Genomic DNA, 23,373 nt, shown 5'->3' with positions numbered 1-23,373 from the left:
TCCCTGTGTTGTACAGTATACACCTATCTATACCCAGTAGTCTGTACCTCTCTCTCCCCACTATATTTCTCCTATATTTCCCCTCTGCCTTTCCCTCTCCCCACTGGTAACTAGTTTATATCTTTGAGTCTTCTTTTTTATTTTATATTCAGTAGCCTGTTGTATTTTTTAAATTCAACATAGAAGTGGTATCATACAGTATTTGTCTTTCTCTGACTTATTTCAATTAGCATAATGCCCTCCAAGTCCATCCATATGCTGAAGATGATAAAGTTTCATTTTTTTTAAATTACTGAGTAGTATTCCTATGTGTGTGCACACACACATACATGTATCACACTTTTGATCTATTCATCTATTTATGGACACTTAGGTTGCTTCCATCGGAGAAGGCAATGGCGCAACCCACTCCAGTTTGATCTCTGGTTCCTCTGCCTTTTTTAAAACCAGCTTGAACATCTGGAAGTTCACAGTTCACGTATTGCCTGCCTTTTGAGAATTTTGAGCATTACTAGCGTGTGAGATCAGAGAAGGCAATGGCACCCCACTCCAGTACTCTTGCCTGGAAAATCCCATGGACAGAGGAGCCTGGTGGGCTGCAGTCCATGGGGTCGCTAGGAGTCGGACACGACTGAGCGATTTCACTTTCACTTTTCACTTTCATGCATTGGAGAAGGAAATGGCAACCCACTCCAGTGTTCTTCCCTGGAGAATCCCAGGGACAGGGGAGCCTGGTGGGCTGCCGTCTCTGGGGTCGCACAGCGTCGGACACGACTGAAGCGACTTAGCAGCGGCAGCAGGTTGCTTCCATATCTTGGCAATTGTAAATAGTGCTGCTGTGAGCATTGGGGTGCATGTGTCTTTTTGAATTAATGGTTTTGTTTTTTTCTGTAAAATTGGTCATATGGTAGTTGTCTCGTTAGTTTTTTGAGAAACCACAATACTATTTTCTGTAGTGGTTGTATCAGTTTATATTCTCACCAATAGGGTACGAGTGTTAGTCACTCAGTCATATCTGACTCTTTGTGACCCTGTGGACTGTAGCCCACCAGGCTCTTTGACCATGGGATTCTCCAGGCAAGAATACTGGAGTGGGTTGCCATTTCCTTCTCCAATAGGGCACAAGGGTTCCCTTTTCTCCACAGCCTCACCTACATTGGTTATTTCTGGCCTTCTTATTTGTACAAGTGGGTAATTCAATTACTTCATAGCTCTGACACTTGAAATATTCGTAAAATAAGTTCCAGGCAGGAAGCTGAAGCGATGTCTTGAAATATCTAATTGGGAGTTCAGGCTGAATTAGAGTGTATGTCCCAATAATAACTTTCTGACACCAGTCGGATGTTCTGCAATTCAGTTTTTAATTTTAATTTTTTATTTTATTTTTTTTTAGTTTTTAATTTTTAAAAATAAATTTAAAATTTTTGAACAGCTTTAGATTTACAGTCTTATTGTCGAGACAGTACAACCTGTACAACCCACACCAGATTCCTGTTGTTCACATTTTGCATTAGTATGAAGTATCAGCAAATTTGGAAAACTCAGCAGCGGCCACAGGAATGGGAAAGGTCAGTTTTTATTCCAATCCCAAAGAAAGGCAATGCCAAAGAATGCTCAAACTACCGCACAATTGCACTCATCTCACACGCTAGTAAAGTAATGCTCAAAATTCTCCAGGCCAGGCTTCAGCAATATGTGAACCGTGAACTTCCTGAGGTTCAAGCTGGTTTTAGAAAAGGAAGAGGAACTAGAGATCAAATTGCCAACATCCACTGGATGATGGAAAAAGCAAGAGAGTTCCAGAAAAACATCTATTTCTGCATTATTGACTTTGCCAAAGCCTTTGACTGTGTGGATCACAATAAACTGTGGACAATTCTGAAAGAGATGGGAATACCAGACCACCTGATCTGCCTCTTGAGAAATTTGTATGCAGCTCAGGAAGCAACAGTTAGAACTGGACATGGAACAACAGACTGCTTCCAAATAGGAGAAGGAGTACGTCAAGGCTGTATATTGTCACCCTGTTTATTTAACTTCTATGCAGAGTACATCATGAGAAACACTGGGCTGGAAGAAGCACAAGCTGGAATCAAGATTGTTGGGAGAAATCTCAATAACCTCAGATATGCAGATGACACCACTCTTATAGCAGAAAGTGAAGAGGAACTAAAAAGCCTCTTGATGAAAGTGAAAGAGGAGAGTGAAAAAGTTGGCTTAAAGCTCAGCATTCAGAAAACGAAGATCATGGCATCCGGTCCCATCACTTCATGGGAAATAGATGGGGAAACAGTGGAAACAGTGTCAGACTTTATTTTTCTGGGCTCCAAAATCACTTCAGATGGTGACTGCAGCCATGAAATTAAAAGACGCTTACTCCTTGGAAGGAAAGTTATGACCAACCTAGATAGCATATTCAAAAGCAGAGACATTACTTTGCCAACAAAGGTCTGTCTAGTCAAGGCTATGGTTTTTCCTGTGGTCATGTATGGATGTGAGAGTTGGACTGTGAAGAAGGCTGAGCGCCAAAGAATTGATGCTTTTGAACTGTTAGAGAAGACTCTTGAGAATCCCTTGGACTGCAAGGAGATGCAACCAGTCCATTCTGAAGGAGATCAGCCCTGGGATTTCTTTGGAAGGAATGATGCTAAAGCTGAAACTCCAGTACTTTGGCCACCTCATGCGAAGAGTTGACTCATTGGAAAAGACTCTGATGCTGGGAGGGACTGGGGGCAGGAGGAGAAGGGGACGACAGAGGATGAGATGGCTGGATGACATCACTGACTCGATGGACGTGAGTCTGAGTGAACTCCGGGAGTTGATGATGGACAGGGAGGCCTGGCATGCTGCGATTCGTGGGGTCGCAAAGAGTCGGACATGACTGAGCGACTAATCTGATCTGATCTGACCTGTCACGATTGATTACCCAATATATATGCCTTATTTTTATCTTGAAGTTCATCTCTATTCAATGTTTCTTCAGTTTTTCCCTAGTTTTGTCCTTTTCCTGTTCCAGGTGTACATTACATTGATCTGTTATGTTTCTCTAGGCTTCTCTTGGCTGTGATAGTTTCTCAGGCTTACTTTTTTTTAACTTTCAAGAATTTATTTGTTTAATTAGGTGTAACCTAACTGTACAAGTGGCATTATTAGCAAAGTCTGCAAGTCTTATACAACTTAACAAGTTGCATAGTTGTTTTAATCCAAGCTTATATAATTACTTCCTGGATTTACATAATACAAAAGGAGTCTAACATGTCAGCATGAAAACTGAGATTCACGAATAATAAAGCACACAGATCATGACATGGCTCATTTATAGGTTTTTTTCTTATATGCCAGGCAGAGAGTGTGGTAATTATGCTGTATTTATCATGTTTTTTTTCAGGCTTTACTTTTTAATGATCTTGATAGTTTTGAGGAGTGCTGTCCAGGCATTTTGTAGAATGTCCTTCAATTGGGATGTATCTCATGTTTTTTCTCGTGTTGAAACAAGGGCAACCCATTTTTGAGGGGAAGGCCACAGAGGTGAAATGCCATTCTCATGGCTTCACATCAAGGGTATATGCATCAGTATGACTTACCACTGTTGAGCATCTGATTGAGGTAATGTTTATCAGGTTTTTTTCATTGTAAACTTACTCTGTTTTTTCTCCTTTTATGCTGTAATCTTTGGAAGAAATTCACTATGCTTAAAGATAGGGAAATTATGCTCCACTTCCCTAAGGGTGGAGTGTCTGCATGAAGTTGTCTGGAATTTTCCTGCACAGGAGATGTGACTCTTCTTGTTTGTCTAATGATTGATATCAGTATGAATTAGTGGATGTTTATTTTATACTTTTAGGTTATAATCCAATACTAATTTATTTATTTTTCTTAAAATTTTCCAGCTTTGGCCACTGGCAACTTTTTCAGTTAGTTCCTTTATCCAGTTGACATACTTGTGATATTGTGGGTTTGTCTTCCCACCCCACTTTTAAATTATTTTTTTGTAATCTGGCACCAAAAGATGCTTCAGACTTATTTTCATATATTTCTTGGCCCAGTCCTGGAATCATCCAGTCAGCCATTTCTCCAAGGAGTCCTTGTTTTCTTTATTGGAGAAAGGTGTTTTAGAAACCAGGTCTGGGCACTACGTGTGCTTTTTGCTACTAGGATCTCATTGCTACTAGGTCCTCTCAGATGATGGAGCAAAGAGACATGTATGTGTGTATACTAACTGTGTTATATATTGGTAAATATTTCTGTATCTGTCTATCTGTATTTAAATTAAACATAAATTTGTACTGCTGTCTTCAACTCTAATCCATGTAAATTAACATAATGGTATGTAAATTAACATAATGGTATGTAATTGGTTGTGTTCTTAACCTGGGACACTCTTCAATTATTTTATCAATGTTTTGTAACTCAAAACATTTTGAAGCTCTCAGTGGCAAAGACTGGTCAGTGCTTATCCACCCACTTATCTTTTTACCAGAAAAATACTACATTTCTAGTCCCTGCTTGCAGTTAGGTATGGCCAGGTGACTAAATTCTGGCCAGTGGGGAAAGGAAATTGTGGGGTGGGACTTACAGGAGAACTTCTGAACATGAGGATAGTTCAGTGCACATCCCTTTTCTTTGCCTTTTCTCCTCCTTGCTTCCTGTTGCCTGGGCTTCACATAAGATGGCTGGACTACTTGTAGCCATCCTGGGTCATGAGGTAATCATGGCGGGTAGAAACCAATGCTAGGATTTTAAACCTGAAAGAGAAACCTGAATTTGTGATAACTCCAAGCTGCCATACTAACTCTGATCTACTTTTATGTGAGGAAAATATAAACTGCTATCTTTTGGCCTTTTTGTTTCACCTAGCCAAACCTGAAGCTAACTTACATACTTTTTGAAGGTGCCTGTCTCTTAAATATTATTTTTTAACCTAGATCATTTTCATCAATGCTTATCTGTTACCCCTCCAAAAAAGACTTCTTAGGAGAGGCTATTTAGAATTGAGTCCTAGGAGCTGAGAAGGAAGATGAGATAATTTAGGAGAGAAAGAACCTGGCGAGCTCAGAGTGACCTGGGCAGGGCAGATAGTATCATATAGTCATGGAGGGTAGCAAGTTAAGAGTAGTGTCTTGAGGACCAGTGTGAAGGTGACTAGTTATGTGAACCTGCTGAGAAAACCTTTTACACAGGTTCTGATGATGTGAATGTTAGGTCCTTTGTAATTGTCATGTAGGTCCATGAAGCTTTGTCCTTTTTCTTCCCTAAGTCTGTTTCCTCTCTGTGTTTAGATTAGGTGATGTCTATTGTTGTATCTTCCAGTTCATTGGTTCTTTACCTACTCTGAGTTTTAAAATTTTAATTATTGCATTAAGTTTCCATTTGGTTCTTCTTTATATCTTTTCTTCTTTGCTGAAACTTTCTATTTCTTTGATGAAACTATTAAATTTTTCATTTGTTCCAAGCATGTTTTAATTACTCATTGAAACATATCTAATGAAGTGACTGCTTTAAAATCTTTGTCAGATCATTTCAACTTCTCTGTTATGTTGGTTTGATATCTGTTGGTTGTCTCTCTTCGTTCAATTTAAGATCTTCCTGGTTCTTGATACGATGAATGATCTTTGACACCTCTGAGCAGTTGGTGGTGAAAGCCTGGCTCTTCACTGACATGCCACCACTGCCTGGGGAGAGGGAGGGGAACCTTGTTAGTGTCAGAGTGGGGTGGAAATGCAGACTTGCCATGTACTCTCCAGGTACACCACTGTGTTGTTCTAGATCCTGAGGTCCCTAACCAGTCTGCCTTCATCACTCCATTTTTCAGAGTCTACTTCTGTTTGTTGAAAATATAATGTCCAGAGTTCTAGGTGTGCTTAGTGGAGGAATAGTGAAAAATACATCTATTCTGTCTTCCCCAAATCCAATTCAGTTTTGACACCACTAAGAGTTAGCACAAACCCCACGTTAGGGGGCTCAGTCCTGCAAGACTACCCCTCCTTTGGATGCTAGCCGTAAGTTCTTGGTGGCCCCAGGCCACATGTACTTTTTGCCTGGCTAACTGCAGATTCAGGGCTTCCCACAACCCCCTCAGGATCAATAATTCTCTAGAACTCAGGAAAGCTCTGTGTTTACAATTGCAGTTTTATTATAAAGGATACAACTTAGCAAGTGCTGATTGGTAGGGGCTCATGAGGCAAGGCCTAGGGTGGAAGCAGGGGTTAGGCAGGAGCTTCTGTTAGAGTTGGGTTGCCTCCTTACTGGTTCACAGAGATGTTCACCAAATGGGAAGCTCGCCGAGCCTTATGATCTAGGGTGCTTATCTGAGGTTTTATTACATGGGCGTGACTCGTTGAATGGCCATATGATTGAACTAAATCTCCAGTCTCTCCCTCCTTCCTAGAAAATGGGGCTGTAAGCTCCAACCCTCTCATTATGCAGTTGGCTCCCGTGGCCACCAGCCCCCATCCTGAAGCTGTGTAGGCTCCTCTCAGTAAGTCAGCTCCTTAGCATAAACTCAGGTATGGTGTGCAGGGGCTCATTATGTATAGCAGAAGACACTGTTACTCAGGAAATTCCAAAGGTTGTAGGAGCTCTGCTGATAGCTGGGGACAAAGATGACATTTTTTTTTTTATTATGCCACAGATTATATTAAAAAAATTTTTTTAACCAGTTAAATTCATTTATTTTAGAACAATATGACATATTTTTTGGAAGTTGCAGTTGACTCCAGTTTTCATGTCATTTAATAAGTGAAACATACTGTTGCCCTGCCTTAGTGACTTTTTCAGATGAAGTACAGGAAGCAAGAAAGAGATGAGCTGTGTCTGTCTGGGAATTGGATTTTACCGTCACAGCAGGGCCAAACTTAAATAGTGTCTCTGAACAGCTGTCCTTTTCTTTTGCTTTCTTCCGCCTTCACAGGAACCAGTGCATCAGTCAGATGAAAGAGGTGAAGGAGCAATGTGAAGAGAGAATAGAAGAAGTCACCAGGAAGGGAAATGAGGCCATGCCTTCACACGATCTAAACGAACAGAAGGACCAAAGCCAGCAGGTAATCCTGGGCTTTTTCTGCCAGGAATCTCCCAAAGGTCTTCCTAACCTCTCTTCAGGCATCCTGTTCCTTTATCTGCTGTCTGGTTTGCTCTGGTTCCCTGAGACACAACAGTCTGGTCCCAGGGTGTAGGGTCTCTGACTGAGTATGGTGGCCTCTGAACCCAGCCTCTGTGCCCCAGCCTGTATGGAGATTGCTTCCTTTAAAGCTTACAGCCACCCTGGGAGAGAGTTGTTTTTGTTTTTCTGTTTTGAGGGCGCTGAGGCCTGTGGAGGTGGTCAAATACTGTCCCAAGGTCAGTGCACCTGGTCAGTGATGGAGCTGATCCGAACCATGCTGTCAGGCTGCCTCCTGTGTAAGCACAGCCTATGGAAATGCTGTTCAAAGCCTTCTGGGGGATCTTTGTTTTAAATGTAGCCGTTTTATTGAGATAGATTTCACCTACCATAGAGTCACCTGTGTAGTATTTACAGTTCAGTGGTTTTAGTATATTCACAAATGGGAAGTCGTCATCATCACACTGCGATGCAGTCATCGTCACAGTCACTGTTAGAACCTTTTCATAACTCCCCAAAGAAATCCCATACCCAGTAGCTCACTCGCCTTTTACTTCCAGTTCCTGGAGGCTTAGGTGAGCTGTGATCTATCTTCTGTCTTACAGATTTGCCTTATCTGGACATTTATTTATGACGGACAATAACACTTATCAGTGACTTCCATGTAACTTTCAGGATCCACCCGTGTTGCAGCATGTACGAGCGCTCCCTTCCTGTGTATGGCTGAATAATAGTCCACTGTTTGTGCTGTGTTCTGTTTGTTTATTTGTCAGCTGATGGGCATTTGGGTTATTTCCACTTTTTGGCGACTGAATAATGCTGCTGTGAATGCTCATGCACACATTTTTGTGTGAACATAGGCTTTCATTGCTTTTGGGTATATACCTAGGAGTGGAATCGTTAGATCGTGTGGTAACTCTCCAGAGTGTATTGAGAAACTGCCATACTGTTTCGGAAGGTGATCTTACCCTTCTGCATTCCTGCCGACAGTTATTGAGGGTACCAGTTTTGCCACATCCTTGCCAGCTCTTGTCATTACATTTGTCTTTTTCATTATAACCATTGTAGTAGGTGTACAGTGCTATCTCATTATGGCTTTGATTTGCATTTCCCAGTAGTTGATGATATTGAGTATTTTTTCATGTATGCTTTGTTGGCTGTTTGTAATTTCTCTTTGGAGAAATTGTAAATTGTATCCTTTGTCCATTTTGAAATTGAGTTATTTTTATTATTGAGTTGTTAGACTTCTTTATATATTCATATAGAGATATTGGGTGTATGATTTGCAAATATTTTTTCCCATTCTTTGAGTTATCATTTCACTTTCTTGATGGTGTTCATTGAAGTAGAGAAGTTACTAATTTTAAGTCTAGTTTATCTATTTCCTTTGTTGTTTGTTCTATGAGTGTCATATCTAAAACTGCTTTGCCTAACCTAGCATCATGAAGATTTACGCCTGTTTTTTCTTGTGAGACTTGTAAAGTTCTTAGCATTTAGTTCTTCTTTTAGTCCTGTGATTCATATTGTTAATTTTGCATATGATGTGAGGTAGTGGTTCAACTTTATTATTTTGCATGTGGCTATCCAGTTGTCTCAACACCATTTGTTGGGGGGAAAAAAAAAAACGATTCTTTTCCCCACTGAGTTGCCTTGACATCCTTGTCAGAAAAATCAGTTTACTATAAAGATGAGGGTCTGTTTTTGGACTCTCTGTCTGTTCCTTTGATCTCTTTTTCTATCCTCATGTCCACAGTACACAGTCTGGATTACTGTATTTTTGTAATAAACTTTGAAATCAGCAGCTTTGACTGCTCCATCTTTGTCCTTTTTCAAGATTATTTTGGCAATTCTGCACTGGATGACTTTTTATACGAATTTTTGGATCTGCTTATCAGTGTCTTCAAACCAGGTGGGATTTGGACAGAGATTATAGTCTGTAAGTCCCTTGGGAGGTGTTGTCATCTTAACATCTTGTCTTCTGATGTGTGAATGTGGGATTTGTTTCTATTTCTTTAAGTCCTTTAAAAATCTTTTCAATTATGTTTTGTAGTTTTCAGAATTCTTGCACTTCTTTTGTTCAATTTATTTCTAAGTATTTTTGATGCTGTTATAAATGGAATTGTTTTCTTAATTTCATTTTCAACTGTTTATTTCTAGTGTGTAGATAATTCATTTTTTATAATGACCTTGTATCAGCCTTTCTGAACTTATTAGTTCAAGTAGTATTTTTTGTGATTCTTTAGGATTTTCTGAATACAAGATTATGTCATCTAAAAATAGAGGTAGTTTCACATCTTCTTTTCCAATCTGGATGCCTTTTATTTCTTTTTATCGCCTAATAGCCCTAGCTAGAACCTCCAGTATAATGTTAAATGGAAGTGGTGAGGATAGACATCCTTGTCTTCTTTTTGATCATAGGGGGAAAGCTTTTAACTCTTTCACTCTTAAGTCTGATGTTAACTGTGCAAGCATACTTCATTTTATTGTGCTTTACAGATGTTTGTGTTTTTTACACATTGAAGGATTGTGGCAACTGTGTGTTGAGCAGGTATATTGGCTTCCTTTTTTTCCAACAGCATTTGCTCACTTCGTGTCCCTTTGTCACATTTTGGTAATTCTTAAAATATTTCAGACTTTTTCATTATTATTATATTTATTATAGAAATCTATGATCAAGGGTCTTGATGTTACTCTTGTAATGTTTTGGCATTTTTAGAAAATAAAGTATTTTTTAATTAAGGTAGTACATTTTTTAAACATAGTACTATTATGATAGACTACAGAATAGTGTAAACATAGCTTTTCTATGTACTGGGAACCCAGGAAATCGGTGTGATCACTTTATTGTGATATTTGCCTCATTGCAGTGGTTTGAAACTGAACCTGTGATATATTCATGGTATGCCTGTGTATTTTTCATAGATGCACATTATCAAGTTGAGGAAGTTCCCCTCTATTCATAATTTGTTGAGTGTTTTTATGAAGAAAAGCTGTTGAATTTTGCCAGTGTTTTTTCTGTATCCACGAGGATGATGGTGTGTTTTTTATCCTTTACACTACTGACATAGTATTATATGAATTGACTTCTGATGTTAAACCTTGGCATTGATGGGGAAAATCCTACTTGGCCATGATGTATAATCCTTTTGTATGTCACTTGATTTAATTTACTAGTATTTGTTGATGATTTGGGGGTCTATATTCACATTAGTTCTACAGGTTTCGTTTCTTGTAATGTCTTTGTCAGGCTTAGGTATCAGGGTCATTATTGGGCTCATAGAATGAGTTGGGGAGTATTCCTGTCTATGCTGCTTTTGGAAGAGTTTGAGAAGATGTAGTATTAAATGTTTGATAGAATTTACCACAGGAGTCATTTGAAACTGGGCTTTTTTAGGGGGAAATTTGTAAATTAATACTTCAGTCTCTTGTTACAATCTGCTCAGATTTTCTACTTCTTGAATGAGTTTTGGTAGTATGTGTCTTCCTAGGAACTTGTCTGTTTTAGGTAAGTTATCAAACTTGTTGGCAAACAGTTCTTAGTATTTCCTTATAATACAGTTTTTTATTTGTGTAAGAGTTGGTAGTGTTATCCTTTTTTTTATGTTAGTAATTTGAAATTGTTTTTAATCTAGCTAACGCTTGTCAAATTTGTTCATCTTTCAAGGAACTAACTTTTGGTTTTGTTGATTTTATTGTTTTTCTTTTACATATGTCATTAATTCCTGTTCTAATCTTTACTAAATCCTTCCTTACTTTAGGTTTAGTTTTTTCTTCTTTTTTCAAGTGTCTTAAGGTGGGAGATTAGGTTATTGATTTGAGATCTGTCTTTTTTCTTGAGATAAGCCTGAAAATTTCCCTTTAAGCACTGCTCTAGTTGCCTTCCAGAAGTTTGGTGTGTTGTGTTTTCATTTTAATTTTTCTCAAGGTATTTTCTAGTTTTCCTTGTGATTTCTTTGACCCACTGGTTATTTAGGAGTGTGTTGTCTAATTTCCAAATATTTGTGAATTTCTCAAAAAACCTCATTCTGTTACTGATTTATAATTTCATTCCATTGTGATTGGTGACCATACATTGTGTGATTTCAGTCATTTAACATTTGTTGAGGTTCGTTTTGTGGCCGAGCATCTGTCTGCCTGGAGAGCAGTCCGTGTGCACTTGAGAAGAAATCGCATTTGCTTGTGTTTTGCTCTTGTTGGGTTGGGTCTGTAGATGTCTGCTCGGGTGGTTTGTCATGTTGTTCAAGCCTTCTCTTTCCTTGTTGATCTTCTGCCTACCTGTTAATCCAGTATTGAAAGTGTTTTTTCTGGGAGATATGGGCCCAAGCTCAGGTCTCTGCTTTATGCCAGGTGGTAGGGCACGACCAGGGTAGGGTATGGCATTAGTCAGGGTTTCCATGTGCTTGTTCATCAGAAGGATGCAGTGGTCCGTTGCATTGCTCAGGGTTGTTGAAGGTTCACGGTCACGAAGCTGCTGCCCTGACCACCTGTGTTCCTGTTTCAGCCTCGAGCCCCCAGTGAGCCCCAGCCCAGGCCGCAGGAGGCAGGCCCGCCCCAGGCAGAGGTGCCGGAAGCAAGAGGAAACGTGCCCAGCCACAGTGAGCCCCAGACACCAGCCCCTAGCTCCGAGGTGGCTTTTGATTTGAAGAGACAAGGTGAGAAAGGTAAGTGAAGCTTGCCAGTGACATGCTGTCTTCAGGGCTGTGCAAAACACACAGGAGCAGCTCCGGCCCCTCAGTCCGTACAGATACTCAGAGCTCACTGCTTGTGGGGAGCCTAGTAGTTGGGCTGCAGGTGGTAGTGAGTATCTCTCTGGGCACCTGGACTCGGGGCCACAGGGCTTTTATCTGCCTTCCTGACGTCTCACCCTTGTAAACTTCCTCGTTCTTTGGCAGCTTGGTAAAGGAAGGTCTAGGTGTGCCTTTATTTGGGACAGTGGCGGGGCTGTTTAGTTAAGGGGACGTGGCTGAGTCCTGGGTGGCTGTCACTGGCTCCCAGATTCTGGGTCTCAAGTAGGGTGATCAGATAAGCCTGGCATTACAGCCTCCTCCCCTTGCAGGATGTGCTCAATCCAGATGACTTGGTCTGGATTTGTTTTCTAAACCGTTTCCTCTTTCTTGTGGTTCTGAAGATATACTCCAGGCACAGTGAGGCTTGGAGTCTGGTGCCGTTAAGTTGCTCAGTTTTGTCCAATTCTTTGCAGCCCCATGGACTGTTACATGACAGGCTTCTCTGTCTTTCACCATCTCCTAGAGTTTGCTCAAACTCATGTCCATTGAGTCAGTGATGCCATCTGCTAGGCCACGGCATACATGATCGGCTACCCCGTCCATCCACAGTCCTTGGGAAGGCTCTGGGAATTGAGTGGTCTGAGAATTTCTGTATTGTATGGTGAGGTCACGGCAACCTGTGTCCTATGCACAGAGGAAACCAAGGAAATTCAGGTCGTCAGTGAGGAGGAGCTTCAGAGGGACAGCCTGGCACTGCCGAAGGAGCCAGGCCGAGAACAGGAAGTGGAAGGAGACAGACAAGTGGGCGGAAAAGGCAATGGAGAACCCGGAGAGCTGGGCCAAATCCCACAGGTCCCAGCCGCCCTGCTGGCCAGCCAGGAGAATCAAGAGGCGGAGGGCCCTGAACGGGACCAGCTCGTCATCCGCGATGGACAGGAGGAGGGGCAGGATGCCGACGAGGAAGGTGGGTGAGAGGCCCCCTGGGCTGCCCGCTCATTCCGCTGCACCAGGCAGTAGCCCCTTCCATGGCCTTCCCGGTGCAGAACGGACACCCGTGAAGACGACCAACCAGCAGGGCGCCATTTGGCAGTCGTTCTGTTTGTTTGTTTCTATTGTCAGGCAGGAGACAAGACAGAAGGGCTGGGCACTCCTAGCACTTGGAACTTGTAGAAATCATATTCACAGGGAGCCTAGGGGGCTTTCCAGGTGGAAGACCTTGGATGGGAGCTGAGCACAGCGTCCACATAGGTCTCCTGGCGGGCAGAGCCCACACGTTTTCCTTGTCACTTCATCTCCTCCTGCCGTGTCACTGGCAGGCAGTGCCTGGTGAACCGAAGGAGGAAGGAAGGACAGATGGAAGGATCGGATAGATGGAGGGTCACACGTGTTTGAGCATTGCAGAAAAGTGACGTGGGAATCTCACCTTTCTGGTTTGGTTTACTTTTCTTTTTTAAAGGAAAGTGTGGGAAACTGAGATGAGCAGAATATTCTGGGATGTATCTTGGTCCCTGAAAGACGGAAAACATTTTAATCCTAGCTAAGCCAGGGGCGCTTAGAAGACACCTGTGTGCTGAGCCTGATAAAGTGACAGGTGGGGATAGTACTTACTGGCAGAAATTACCCCGATTTTCTGAAGGGTGTGTTCTCACAACTTTTCTGTTAAATAATTGGGGAGGAAAAAAGAAAAAAAGGACACTCTGGGGGGCTGATCAGAGTGGCAGTCAAGTTTCAGCTCACTCAGCAGTTGGTCGCAGGGTGTAACAGCTGCCAGTAGGCCGGCACTACTGCGGGGGCCTGTGTGTTACACCTTGTTCGAGGTCAGCTGTAATGGTCTGATTAGTAGAATAAAGCCGCATGGCACACAGGCCTGGGCTTTGTTTCCTCTTCAGGCAGTTAGTGCAGGGGTATAGAACTAGAGCTGACTTTTCCAGACATGCTTTTTAAACAAAAGATCTTGTTTATACAGATATGAAATGTTAACAGTAACCCTCTGAGTATGTCTCTTGATTGCATCCTGTCCTGATCTTTTCTGGTTGCTCTTCTCTCTGGGGATGAATGCAGTGATAAATGAGCTAATTCTCTATGTCTGATGGAAAAATTTTACCCTTTGACTCACAATAGCCACTCCATTTCCTTCTCTCAGGGCAGTGAACCATTTTAAGCAGATGCCTCCATTAACCAGAAACCTGTTTCCAAATAGTGATGCCTTCCTTTAACGTTGATTATCTCTTTAAAAAACTGGAATTTTGGTTTGGTGAACTAGTTACCCTGATTCCAGCCTGGAATGGAGCTCTTTATTTAGGGCCATATTTTAAATAGATTCAAAGTTGGAGTGGGGCATACATAAGTAGAGGAATCCTGCATGGTCTTGGCACTGGGAGCAAGCACACGAGTCCCTGTCATTTCCTGAGAGGAAGCAGAAAGAGCTGATTGTTAAACCAGGGTTGGGATAACCCTAGCGCCCGGGCTCTGGTGTTCCCATGGCATCGAGAGAGAAATGATGTAGCTTATGTTTTGTGGTTCTGCTAATTTTTCAGGGAGAAATCAGCAGAAACTGGGAGCTGATGATGACTACAACATGGATGAGAATGAGGCAGAATCTGAAACAGACAAGCAGGCAGCCCTTGCAGGGAATGACAAAAACAGAAATGGTAATTAACAGTGGTGGTGGTGGTGGTGGGTGGGTGGGGGGGTCACCTTTCGTGTCTGATTTGTGGTCCTTCACTTTTGGTATGACTGCACACTGAATCCCAACAATAATGTTGTAAGTAATCCCTAATTAGAAGACTGTTTTCTCCGGAAGCCTTGGAGTGTAGGGGCAGTGGAGAGAGGTGACAGTTTCAGGAGGCCACAACGAGGACCTTTCAGAAAGTCTGCATACATGAACTTGAGCATCAGCCCCTCAGGGGTCAGTGCGGATATGCTTCAGTGAAGTTTAGGAATTTCCCTTCAAAATGGTAGGTCACCGCATGATCATTTCACAGCACTAGTCGAAATGCTGTCATGTGTACACAGGCAAGTTTTTATAGTAGCACTCTGTGTTACTTTGTATTAACTGTTATTTTGAACTTTTGAAGAGTCCAGGCCTGTGGGATGCTCAGATTCTGGATTCGTCTCCTTGTGATTGGATTCTGGTTGAACTTTTTTTTTTAATAGCTGCAGTTGTGGTGTTCTAGCTTCACACCAGGAGGCAGAGGATGGCAGGCTGATCCTTGGTTAAGGTGGTACCCACGAGGTCTCTCTGCTGCAAAGGTCCATTTTCCCCTCTGTAACTAACATGTCTTACAGAGGGGGATGCTGTGTGACGGTGTGACTTTGCTGTCCATTGAAAACCGTTGTCTGGATGGTCATTCCGCACATTGATCAGCTGTCATTCTTTGAGGACTCCCTCACCCCCAGTGTGTATACATTGGCACACACACACAGGCACACATACTCTCTCTCCCTTGTTTTAGTTTCACTGTAGACTCAAGGTTTCCTTTCTTAAAGTTCATTTTTCCATCAAACTCTTGGTGTTTCTTTCTCAGTTTTTAAGAATTCTTTATGTGCTGGGGAGGTTGCCAGTACTACCTAGGAGTTTATCTTGATTTTGATTATGGTTTTTTGCCATGTAAAAGTTTCAAAAATTTTTATGTCTTTTTTTTTGCCTACAGATATGGAGTCATAGTTTTCTCATTTAGAGTTGAATTCACCCTTTTTTTTTGTTGTTGTTCAGTATACTTTCAGATTTTTCTTTTGGTTTTATGAAGTAAGTCAGATTGAGAAAAGCACACAAAACAAACAAGTTGTTAGAAGTTAAACATTTTTTAACCGCACCCTGCCTTCCTGACTCAAGAAACAGAACTTGGCTTCAGGAAGTTCCTTCTTTGTTGCCCTTCCTGTCCTGGCACCTTCCCTCCCTGTACTGAAATACCTGTCCTCACCTTTCCATTCGGCATTTTCTTGAATTTCTTTATGGGCTTATCATCCAAGTGGGCATCCCTGGATGCCATAGTTTATTTAGTCTTGCCCGTTTTCTTATATTTGATATGTGTTTAAGTCTCAATTTACAAGTCTTCTCTTCCTTCCTTCCTTCCATTCAGCCAGCCAGCCAGCCATTGCTGTTTGACCAGTCTGGAGAGTGTTGATTGTGTATTTCATGGCTCTGTTTATGGTTTGGTTTAGTGTGTTCTTCTTTCCTCCCTATTTCCTGCAGATCACCAGCTGATACCTGGAGGTGGTATTTTAATTCAGCCATTCCTATTTCATTTGTTAATTGAAATATTTTGTAAATAGACAAGTCATGGTATTGTTCATACAGCATAGGCAGGATAAATGCTTCTTTCTCTTTACCAGTTTTCACAATAAGGAATTATTTCCTTTGACCTTTTGAAGGTGACCATTTGAAAATATAAACTTTTAAACCTTTTTGATGGGTTTCATTCAGTTGCATTTATAATCTTTTTTGAAGTTCACATCGTCTCACCTTTGGCCAGTGAGGTTTTCCCCACTTCTCTCTGAACCATTGGTTCCTTTGTCTCTTGTCCTGCTTAGCCACTGCTTCACTCCACATAGTGCCTTTTCTCTGTGAGGGGCTTTACCTGAGAAGAACGCAAAGAGGAGTCGCTGCCAGTGTGTTTCACGGACCTCCACCAGCTCCTTCGTCTTCCATGGGCACTCCGTGGTCACCTGCTGTGGGAGTAGCAGGACTGCCCCTTCCAGCTGCAGCTCTCTCACTGGCCCAGGTGCTTTCTGCTGTAACATGTTGGTTGGTAGGATTTCTGTTGTTCCCAGGTCCATCAGAAGCTCCATTGCTTCCCTCTGTTTTCTTTCCAGACTCTGCGAGTGTATGGTTTGCTGTCCATGGATTATTTTTGACTGCTTGTATTTTGGGGTCTGCAGGACTCCTGCTCAGCTAGTTTTGCTGTAAATGGTCTCTAGTTTTTGAGTTTTTAAATTTAGTAGTTGGTTTATGTAAGGATTCTGAGAGGTTCAAAAACTGTGCCACTGTTTCTGCCATCTTTCCAGAATCCTCTACTTTCATAACTTACACTTAACATCTCTTGATTCATTTGACTCACTTTAAATGTTTTCAAGTGTATGGGCATGAGATATGGGCCCAGTTTTCTTTTTCCAAAGGTGTTTGCAGCTGGCCCAACACTATCTAAAATCACCATCTCAAATCACCATCTCATAGTGAGTTGAGGTGCTACCATCATCAAACACTGGATTTTCATATGTACTTGGTTCTGATTTTTGGATTTTCTATTTCTGTTTTATTGGTTTCTCTCTTGATTCACAGTGTACCACATTGTTCTAAGTATAGCAGCCTTTTTTTTTTTTTTTAATCTAGCCAGTCTACTTTCTCTGGAAAATTCAAGCCAACATCCTTTGAATAATGCTTCTTTCCTTTTTGGCTCCTCCTTGAATTCAGATTAGAAGTGTATTAGAACTTTTCAATCTATTCATGTCTCGTGTCCTCTTTTTCATATTTTGCATTTCTGCTTCTCTGATCTGTGTTGAGAATAATTTACTCAGAAACATCTTCCAATTCAAAAATTTTTCTTCCGTCTATGCCTTCTTTGCTCTGTTTTAATTTCTAAACTTTTCTCTTGGCCATTCTTTATGGGTCCTTAGTCCTTGCTCATGTTTTCAAACATCTTTTATTTCTCTGTCAACATTATTTCATACGCCTCGTCTTCCAGTTGTAGTATCTGAACACTTGCGGTGTTTCATTTTGTTTCTGCAGATTGTCCTCACGGTACCTTGTTTCCTTGTGTGTTTTGTGCTTCTTAACTGTGAACTACTACTTTCCATGGAACTTTATATGTGGGAAGTATTTGAGAGTTAGAGAGAGAAGGTTGTTTGCCTCTGCCAGTCTCAAGGAGGGTACTGCAAACTCAAAACTCCTTTAATAAAGTAGGTTGTCACCTTTAGGGTTTTTTGGGATCACATGGAAAAATGAGAGTTTGAATTATACACCCGCACGATCATCTCATGTGGTTAAGCATGCTCTAGTCCACACGAGACTTTTCATTGCAGGTTTATTTTCTGTTGCCTTTAAGTCAAGGATGTGAAACTTCAGGGTTCACGTTTATATGGGCATCCCTTTCTTCACTGCCCACCTTGAGGGGAGCCCTCATGTTTAAGGGCCTTTTGAAGCTGTGAGGGGAGCTCGGAGTCTTCAGGCTTCAGCAGAAGTCCTTAGGACAAAAGCTGGCATTGATGCTTATTACCTTCAGTTGTTAATATTTCCACTTCATTTTTGATCTTCCTGTTAGTGTTGTTGCATTTTAATGTTTTATTAATTTTTTTTCACTTTTCATTTTGAAATAATTTAAACAAAACTAGTAAGAATTTCCACAAACCTTCATCCAGGTACCCCAAGTGTTAACATCTTATGTAACCATAGTACAGTTATCAGAATGAAGACATTTAATATTCACATAATGCTATTATCTATAGACATTCAGATTTCTTGAATTGTCCAACTAATAACGGCTTTCTGATTCAAGATCTAATCCAGGATCATACACTGCATTTATCATCATATCTCTTTAGTGTCTTTTAACCTGGAACCCTCTGTCTTTATCACTTACGGCACTGATAATTTTTAAAGTGTTTTGGCCGATTGTTTGGTAGAAAGTTGAGTTTGATTCAGCAGTGCATCCTTCAAAAATCTTTTGTATTTTATCCAGCATGTCACTTACTACAATTGGCAGAGTTGCTTGGGGTTTCTAAAATTGAAAGTCTTAAGTTCATTTTTAATTATTTTCATAGACTTTTTAGCTAATTATTTTTAATGCAAAAGATGAACGTGTTAGGAGTCAGAATTTTAAGCAAATACAAGTTAGATGTGTGACTGTGCAATGAAGCCTTGGGATCTTTCATCCCTTACACCCAGGTGTCCGTCTAAGGATTTGACCTTGTACCGGCTAAGGCTTTCAAATTGAGGAGGTAAGCGAAGTAGAGCAATGGTTCTGCTATACCTGTGATGGATTCATTTTGATATTTGGCAAAACTAATACAATTATGTAAAGTTTAAAAATAAAATAAAAAAAAAAAAAAAAAGAATTTTAAGTTGAAGAAATGTCATTTTAAAATTATGTCATTAAGATGGTTTCAGAGCCTGCTTTTCTCCAGGGAAATTAGAAGAAAAAGGCATTAGTTCCAACTTTATTAGAGAACTTAAGACAGTCATTTATAAAATCATTAAGATGTGCAATAGTTGTAAATGAGGATCTTGGGTTTAGGTTATATTTGTGATGTGTCTTTTTACATCCTTTGGGTGTCATAGGATAAAGAGGGTGGAAGCCACATATTGACATCAATTCTGTAAAGAAGAGCTTTGGAGTCACAAAAGCTAACCTAAGTTGCAAATGGCTTTTAGGAAGCAGTGTGCTTCCTGCTGCAGGTGCAGTTAACAGATTCATGCAGCGCATGAGGGTCATGATCATGTCAAAAATTCTATGAGTACATTTCATACCATCTATTTTGTAGAACATCATTAAACTATTTCACAGTTCATGGTACCTTGTTGGCTATACAAATGGACTCTTTTGCTCTCTTGTCGTTGATTAGCAATGAAATTCCACATTATAATGTTACCCTGGGAGACAGTCCTCTCTTATAGACACTTAAGTCAAATGGGACCTGCCTGGGCTGGTTTCTCAAAATGCTTAATACTAGAACATTTTGTTTTCTTTTTCCTTTTTAGTTCTTAACGCTGAAAATCAGAAAGGAGACACAATAAATTTACTTGATCAGCATGAAAAGAGGAATCACACACTCTGAATCAAACTGGAATCACATTCTTGTGTGTCAGAATTGAACAGAGATCACTACAATAGTCACAAGGGATTGAATACTGTGAATAATGTACTAAGTAAAATATCTAAAGATGATTATTGTGGAGTTTTAGTTTGTATTTACAATGTAGGAAAATGAGATTGTCTTTGAGACAGTGTTTTAGAGGTATTTTTGAAGTGTTTATATTGAGATGTCAAAATTGTTGAAATTTGTTGGCTAATAGGTATTTCATAAGAAGATCAACACCAGAAATAGAACACAGGTTCTCCTTCAAGTACGACAACAGCAGGATTCATATTGTGAAGTGTAACCTTTGCTGTGAAGGGGACTCCCATACTCGCAGAGCTCCTTGTCTTCAGGTCCCTCTGGAGTCATTCTCTTCGCCATGTGCTGTGCTGAGACAGGAACCAGCCCTGCAGTCGGCACTGAGTGATTTTTGGTTTATTCTTCCGTGCTCACTTCTGGTTCTGACAATCAGTAGCCTAGAGCACTGACTGTTAACATAAACATCACGAGCAACGGTGTTAAACAAGTCTAAACACAGAGGTGTTTTCTGTGAGGATTTTTTAAAAGACTGCTACTTGTACAATAACCCTTGTCATTAATGTACAAAATGCTTTCAAGTGACTTGTAATTTGAGTACCTGTGATCTATACTTGCCTTGCTTAGTATGTGTGGGCAAAGCATTACCAAGAAAAGCCACGTGCGGATTAGACTTCTGACACAACGGGCCAAAGCAGGGCTGACCTTGGGCACGTGTGGCAGAGAAGGTAGTACCGCACTGTGGGTGGGTGTGCTGCGGACACTGCCTACTTCACTGCTAGAAGAGAAGAGAAATTTGATGATGAAGGAGATACACAGCATACAGATTTGGAAAGTTTAGAAAGTCAAATGCAGTAGTTGTCTTTTTCAGTTTACACATGTACCTTGTGGTAAAGGACCATATCATAAACTGATTTAAAAACCAAAAGTTAATTTGAAAATGACTAATCGTAATTTGCTTAATAGTGACATCAGGTTTGAGTTGGTTCTTGCAAATAAACAGGCTCCTGTCAGACTTCACACTCACATTATGACCTTTAGAAAGGCTCCCTACAGGGTTAAGTGGGTGGTGATGCTTATTAAATCAGCATTCTGAGTCATAGGGCTTGAGATACAGGGGCTTCAGGTCATGTGACACAACCCCCTGTTAACAGAGAAGAGACTGGGGCCCAGAGGACTTCTGAACCGCAGCTGGCTTCGGACTCCTGGTGCCCCTGCTGCCACTGAGGGGCGGGGCCTGGTCTGCATTCAGGTTATGATCGCCAACTTGAATGCTGTGTGGTATTTTCCTACCTAATTAAGATTGTAACTGCCCACCCAGAAAAGGCAACTGAAGGGTGTGAAAGTAGCTTTATAAGGTACTCATCTAGGTCCTTGTCCAGCCTCCCTCTGTGTCTAAGTCTTAATCAGTCTTAGGGTTGATGTCTTGCATATTAGCCTTTATTCATCTCATGTTTTATCAGTGTGCCTAGAGTTGCTGAGAAATGAAACTCTGTTCAGGTTTTAAAACTGCTTTCAGTTTTCCCTTCATCTGCTGGTGAAACCCTAAGGAATCAGCTTGTAAACTGTGGATTAAGGATGGTTGTTTGCCTTATTAATTAAACCTTTCTGTGGAATGAGATGCCGATATAAATAAAAAATAATCATGATTTAATCTCCTTGTACAGAGGCACCTGAAAGCTGTTTGTTCGGGAGGTAGGTACTTTAGGTGTTTCTTCAAGCAGTCATGCTTTATTGCTGTTGGCTTCCCTTGGGATGAACTATTCCAAGGAACAATCTAGAGATGCCACAGCCATTTATTTAAAAAATAAAACCTGTGTAATAAGCATCAGATAGATTATCAAACAATGTGGTCTTTTGGGTTCATCTAAAAGCAGCAGCTAATCCAATTTTTAATAAACTGTTTGATTCACACCCTCCTCTATATTCTCAAATGGTGTGTAGACAAGGAGTGATGATTAATTTGATCTTTTTCTGCAGATGAAGATTGCCATAGCAGCTTTGGATTAGATTTCATGAATAATCATTGCACCTAGCATACCTTTGTGTGATGGAATTTGAAAAAACATTCCCTGATTAAGTCAATGTGGTATCATTAAATAACTAGTTGAGAACTGGCATAATTGTTTTATTTGGTAATTGGTGGTTATCTATTCATAACAGAACTTGAAATGGTGGAAGAGAATTGTAATTTCACAGTCTTTTAAGGTCCAGGGGGGAACTGGTCTATTCTCATTATGTATTTTAGCTTAAAAGATTATATGGTAATCTTTATTAATGATTAATAACAATAATTACTCATTAATAGAAATGGTAATCTTTATTAATGATTATAGATTAAGGATAGTTTATAGGACACTCAGCCCACTAACACTTGCCTTTGAAATGAGTTTGAAATATACAAGTTTCCATTAATTCTGAGTTATACTAATATTTGGTTCACATTGTCATTTTAGATTTTGAAAATATTAGTATTAGAAAGTTGAGGAAATGGCTTATCTTGTGTATTTAAATGTTTATGTTCTATTTCAGCTCAGAGGGCAACACTTTCTTAAGGGTACTAACTAGGCCACTGTTCTTAACTGATCTGTAAGGTTCTGGTAATGTGCACACTGAAGGATTTCTCAAAAGTAGGTCTCTTCCCATGCACTGTGCTTGTTGATGTGCCTGTGAAACTCATCTCTGGGAAGGAGACATGACTTGAAACATTCTCATTTGTAAACTATATATAAACTTAATGACTTTTTTTTTTTATAAACCAAGACCTTGAGACAAATACCTGCTTTTTTTTTTGTTTTTTAAATCCTTACTCCTTAGAAGAAAACTAAATGTTCTAAAGTAGAATAAAAATCCTGAGTTGAGTGACACAGGCTTACACTTCATATCCCTACAGAGATTCTAATATTGCCAGGGGTGCTTGGTAAATTTGACTAAAGTTCAAATAAAGACTGAGTGATCAGAGATGTGGCCCTAGGCAACCTGATTTTTCATATAACTGAAGTTTTGCCCTTTAGAACGTTCATAAACAGATTTAGGTGGACAAATGCATTTTTAGAATGAGTGTTAATAGACATGTAAGAATGAGGATGAAAACTCAGGCTTTAAGAAGTAAGCCAGAGTCTTTGTGGAGCAGCTCCTGATGTTAGAGCTTGGTTTTTACCAATTTGGCTCTCTTAAAGTAGTACGGTGACAGTGGAACTTCAGTATGATGTAACATGTGTGCCTTTATCCAGAACTCAAACCTTCACCTGAATGTCTTAACTCACATCAAAAAAGCAGCCACATTATTATTTCACATCTGAATTATCATTTAAAAGAGTAATTCTGTGACCTTAACCACCAGTCTACAGCTGCCAGTTTTTTCCCTGTGAAGGACAATTCTGCTATAACATCCTTGCTCTGGCTTTTTGAGATGGGTTCTTTCAAAAGTTACTCTGGAAGTCAACGGATGACAAATCTCTTATCAAAACAAAGCACCACACTTTACTTTAAGCTTGGCTTAAAGGTTTGGCCTAAAATGTTTGAATTCTACACAGACGGTTGCAGATACTGCATCTTTACCTTATCAGTAGTTTAGAAATTCAGAGTGTTGCATAATAACTTTATGTGGTCCTCCAAAAGCTGATACATTCTTTTTAAATGGAAAGAATAGAAAGCATTGTTAGCAGAGGACTACAGAAAAAATTCTAAGTGAATGCAACCAGTTTCTTCGGCTGATAC

General features: G+C 40.4%; 1 protein-coding gene across 30 annotated transcripts in view; it reads left to right on the top strand.

Annotated features, from left to right (window-relative positions):
* GOLM1 (golgi membrane protein 1) overlaps positions 1–21,770 on the top strand; it is a 59,913-nt gene extending 38,143 nt beyond the window's left edge. For 5 of the 30 annotated variants that reach the window (XM_086416867.1, XM_086416876.1, XM_086416877.1 and 2 more), the window contains exons 6-10: positions 6,911–7,040; positions 11,598–11,757; positions 12,518–12,787; positions 14,361–14,474; positions 19,520–21,770. In XM_086416867.1, the coding sequence (XP_086272993.1) occupies positions 6,911–7,040; positions 11,598–11,757; positions 12,518–12,787; positions 14,361–14,474; positions 19,520–19,596 (751 nt within the window). In that variant the 3' untranslated portion in view covers positions 19,597–21,770. Of the gene's footprint in view, positions 1–6,910; positions 7,041–11,597; positions 11,758–12,517; positions 12,788–14,360; positions 14,475–18,706; positions 18,760–19,519 lie in introns of all 30 variants that reach the window. The other 25 variants (XM_086416870.1, XM_086416884.1, XM_086416885.1 and 22 more) reach the window with 10 other exon arrangements.
* The last annotated feature ends 1,603 nt before the right edge of the window (positions 21,771–23,373 follow it).

The sequence above is a fragment of the Bos grunniens genome, chromosome 8 (genome assembly GCF_055505025.1).
Source record: "Bos grunniens cultivar Pamir isolate PY7600 chromosome 8, Bosgru_T2T1.0, whole genome shotgun sequence".
Taxonomy (NCBI): domain Eukaryota; kingdom Metazoa; phylum Chordata; class Mammalia; order Artiodactyla; family Bovidae; genus Bos; species Bos grunniens.
Note: the sequence above shows the minus strand (reverse complement) of the source record. Positions and strands in the feature narration are given on the sequence as shown.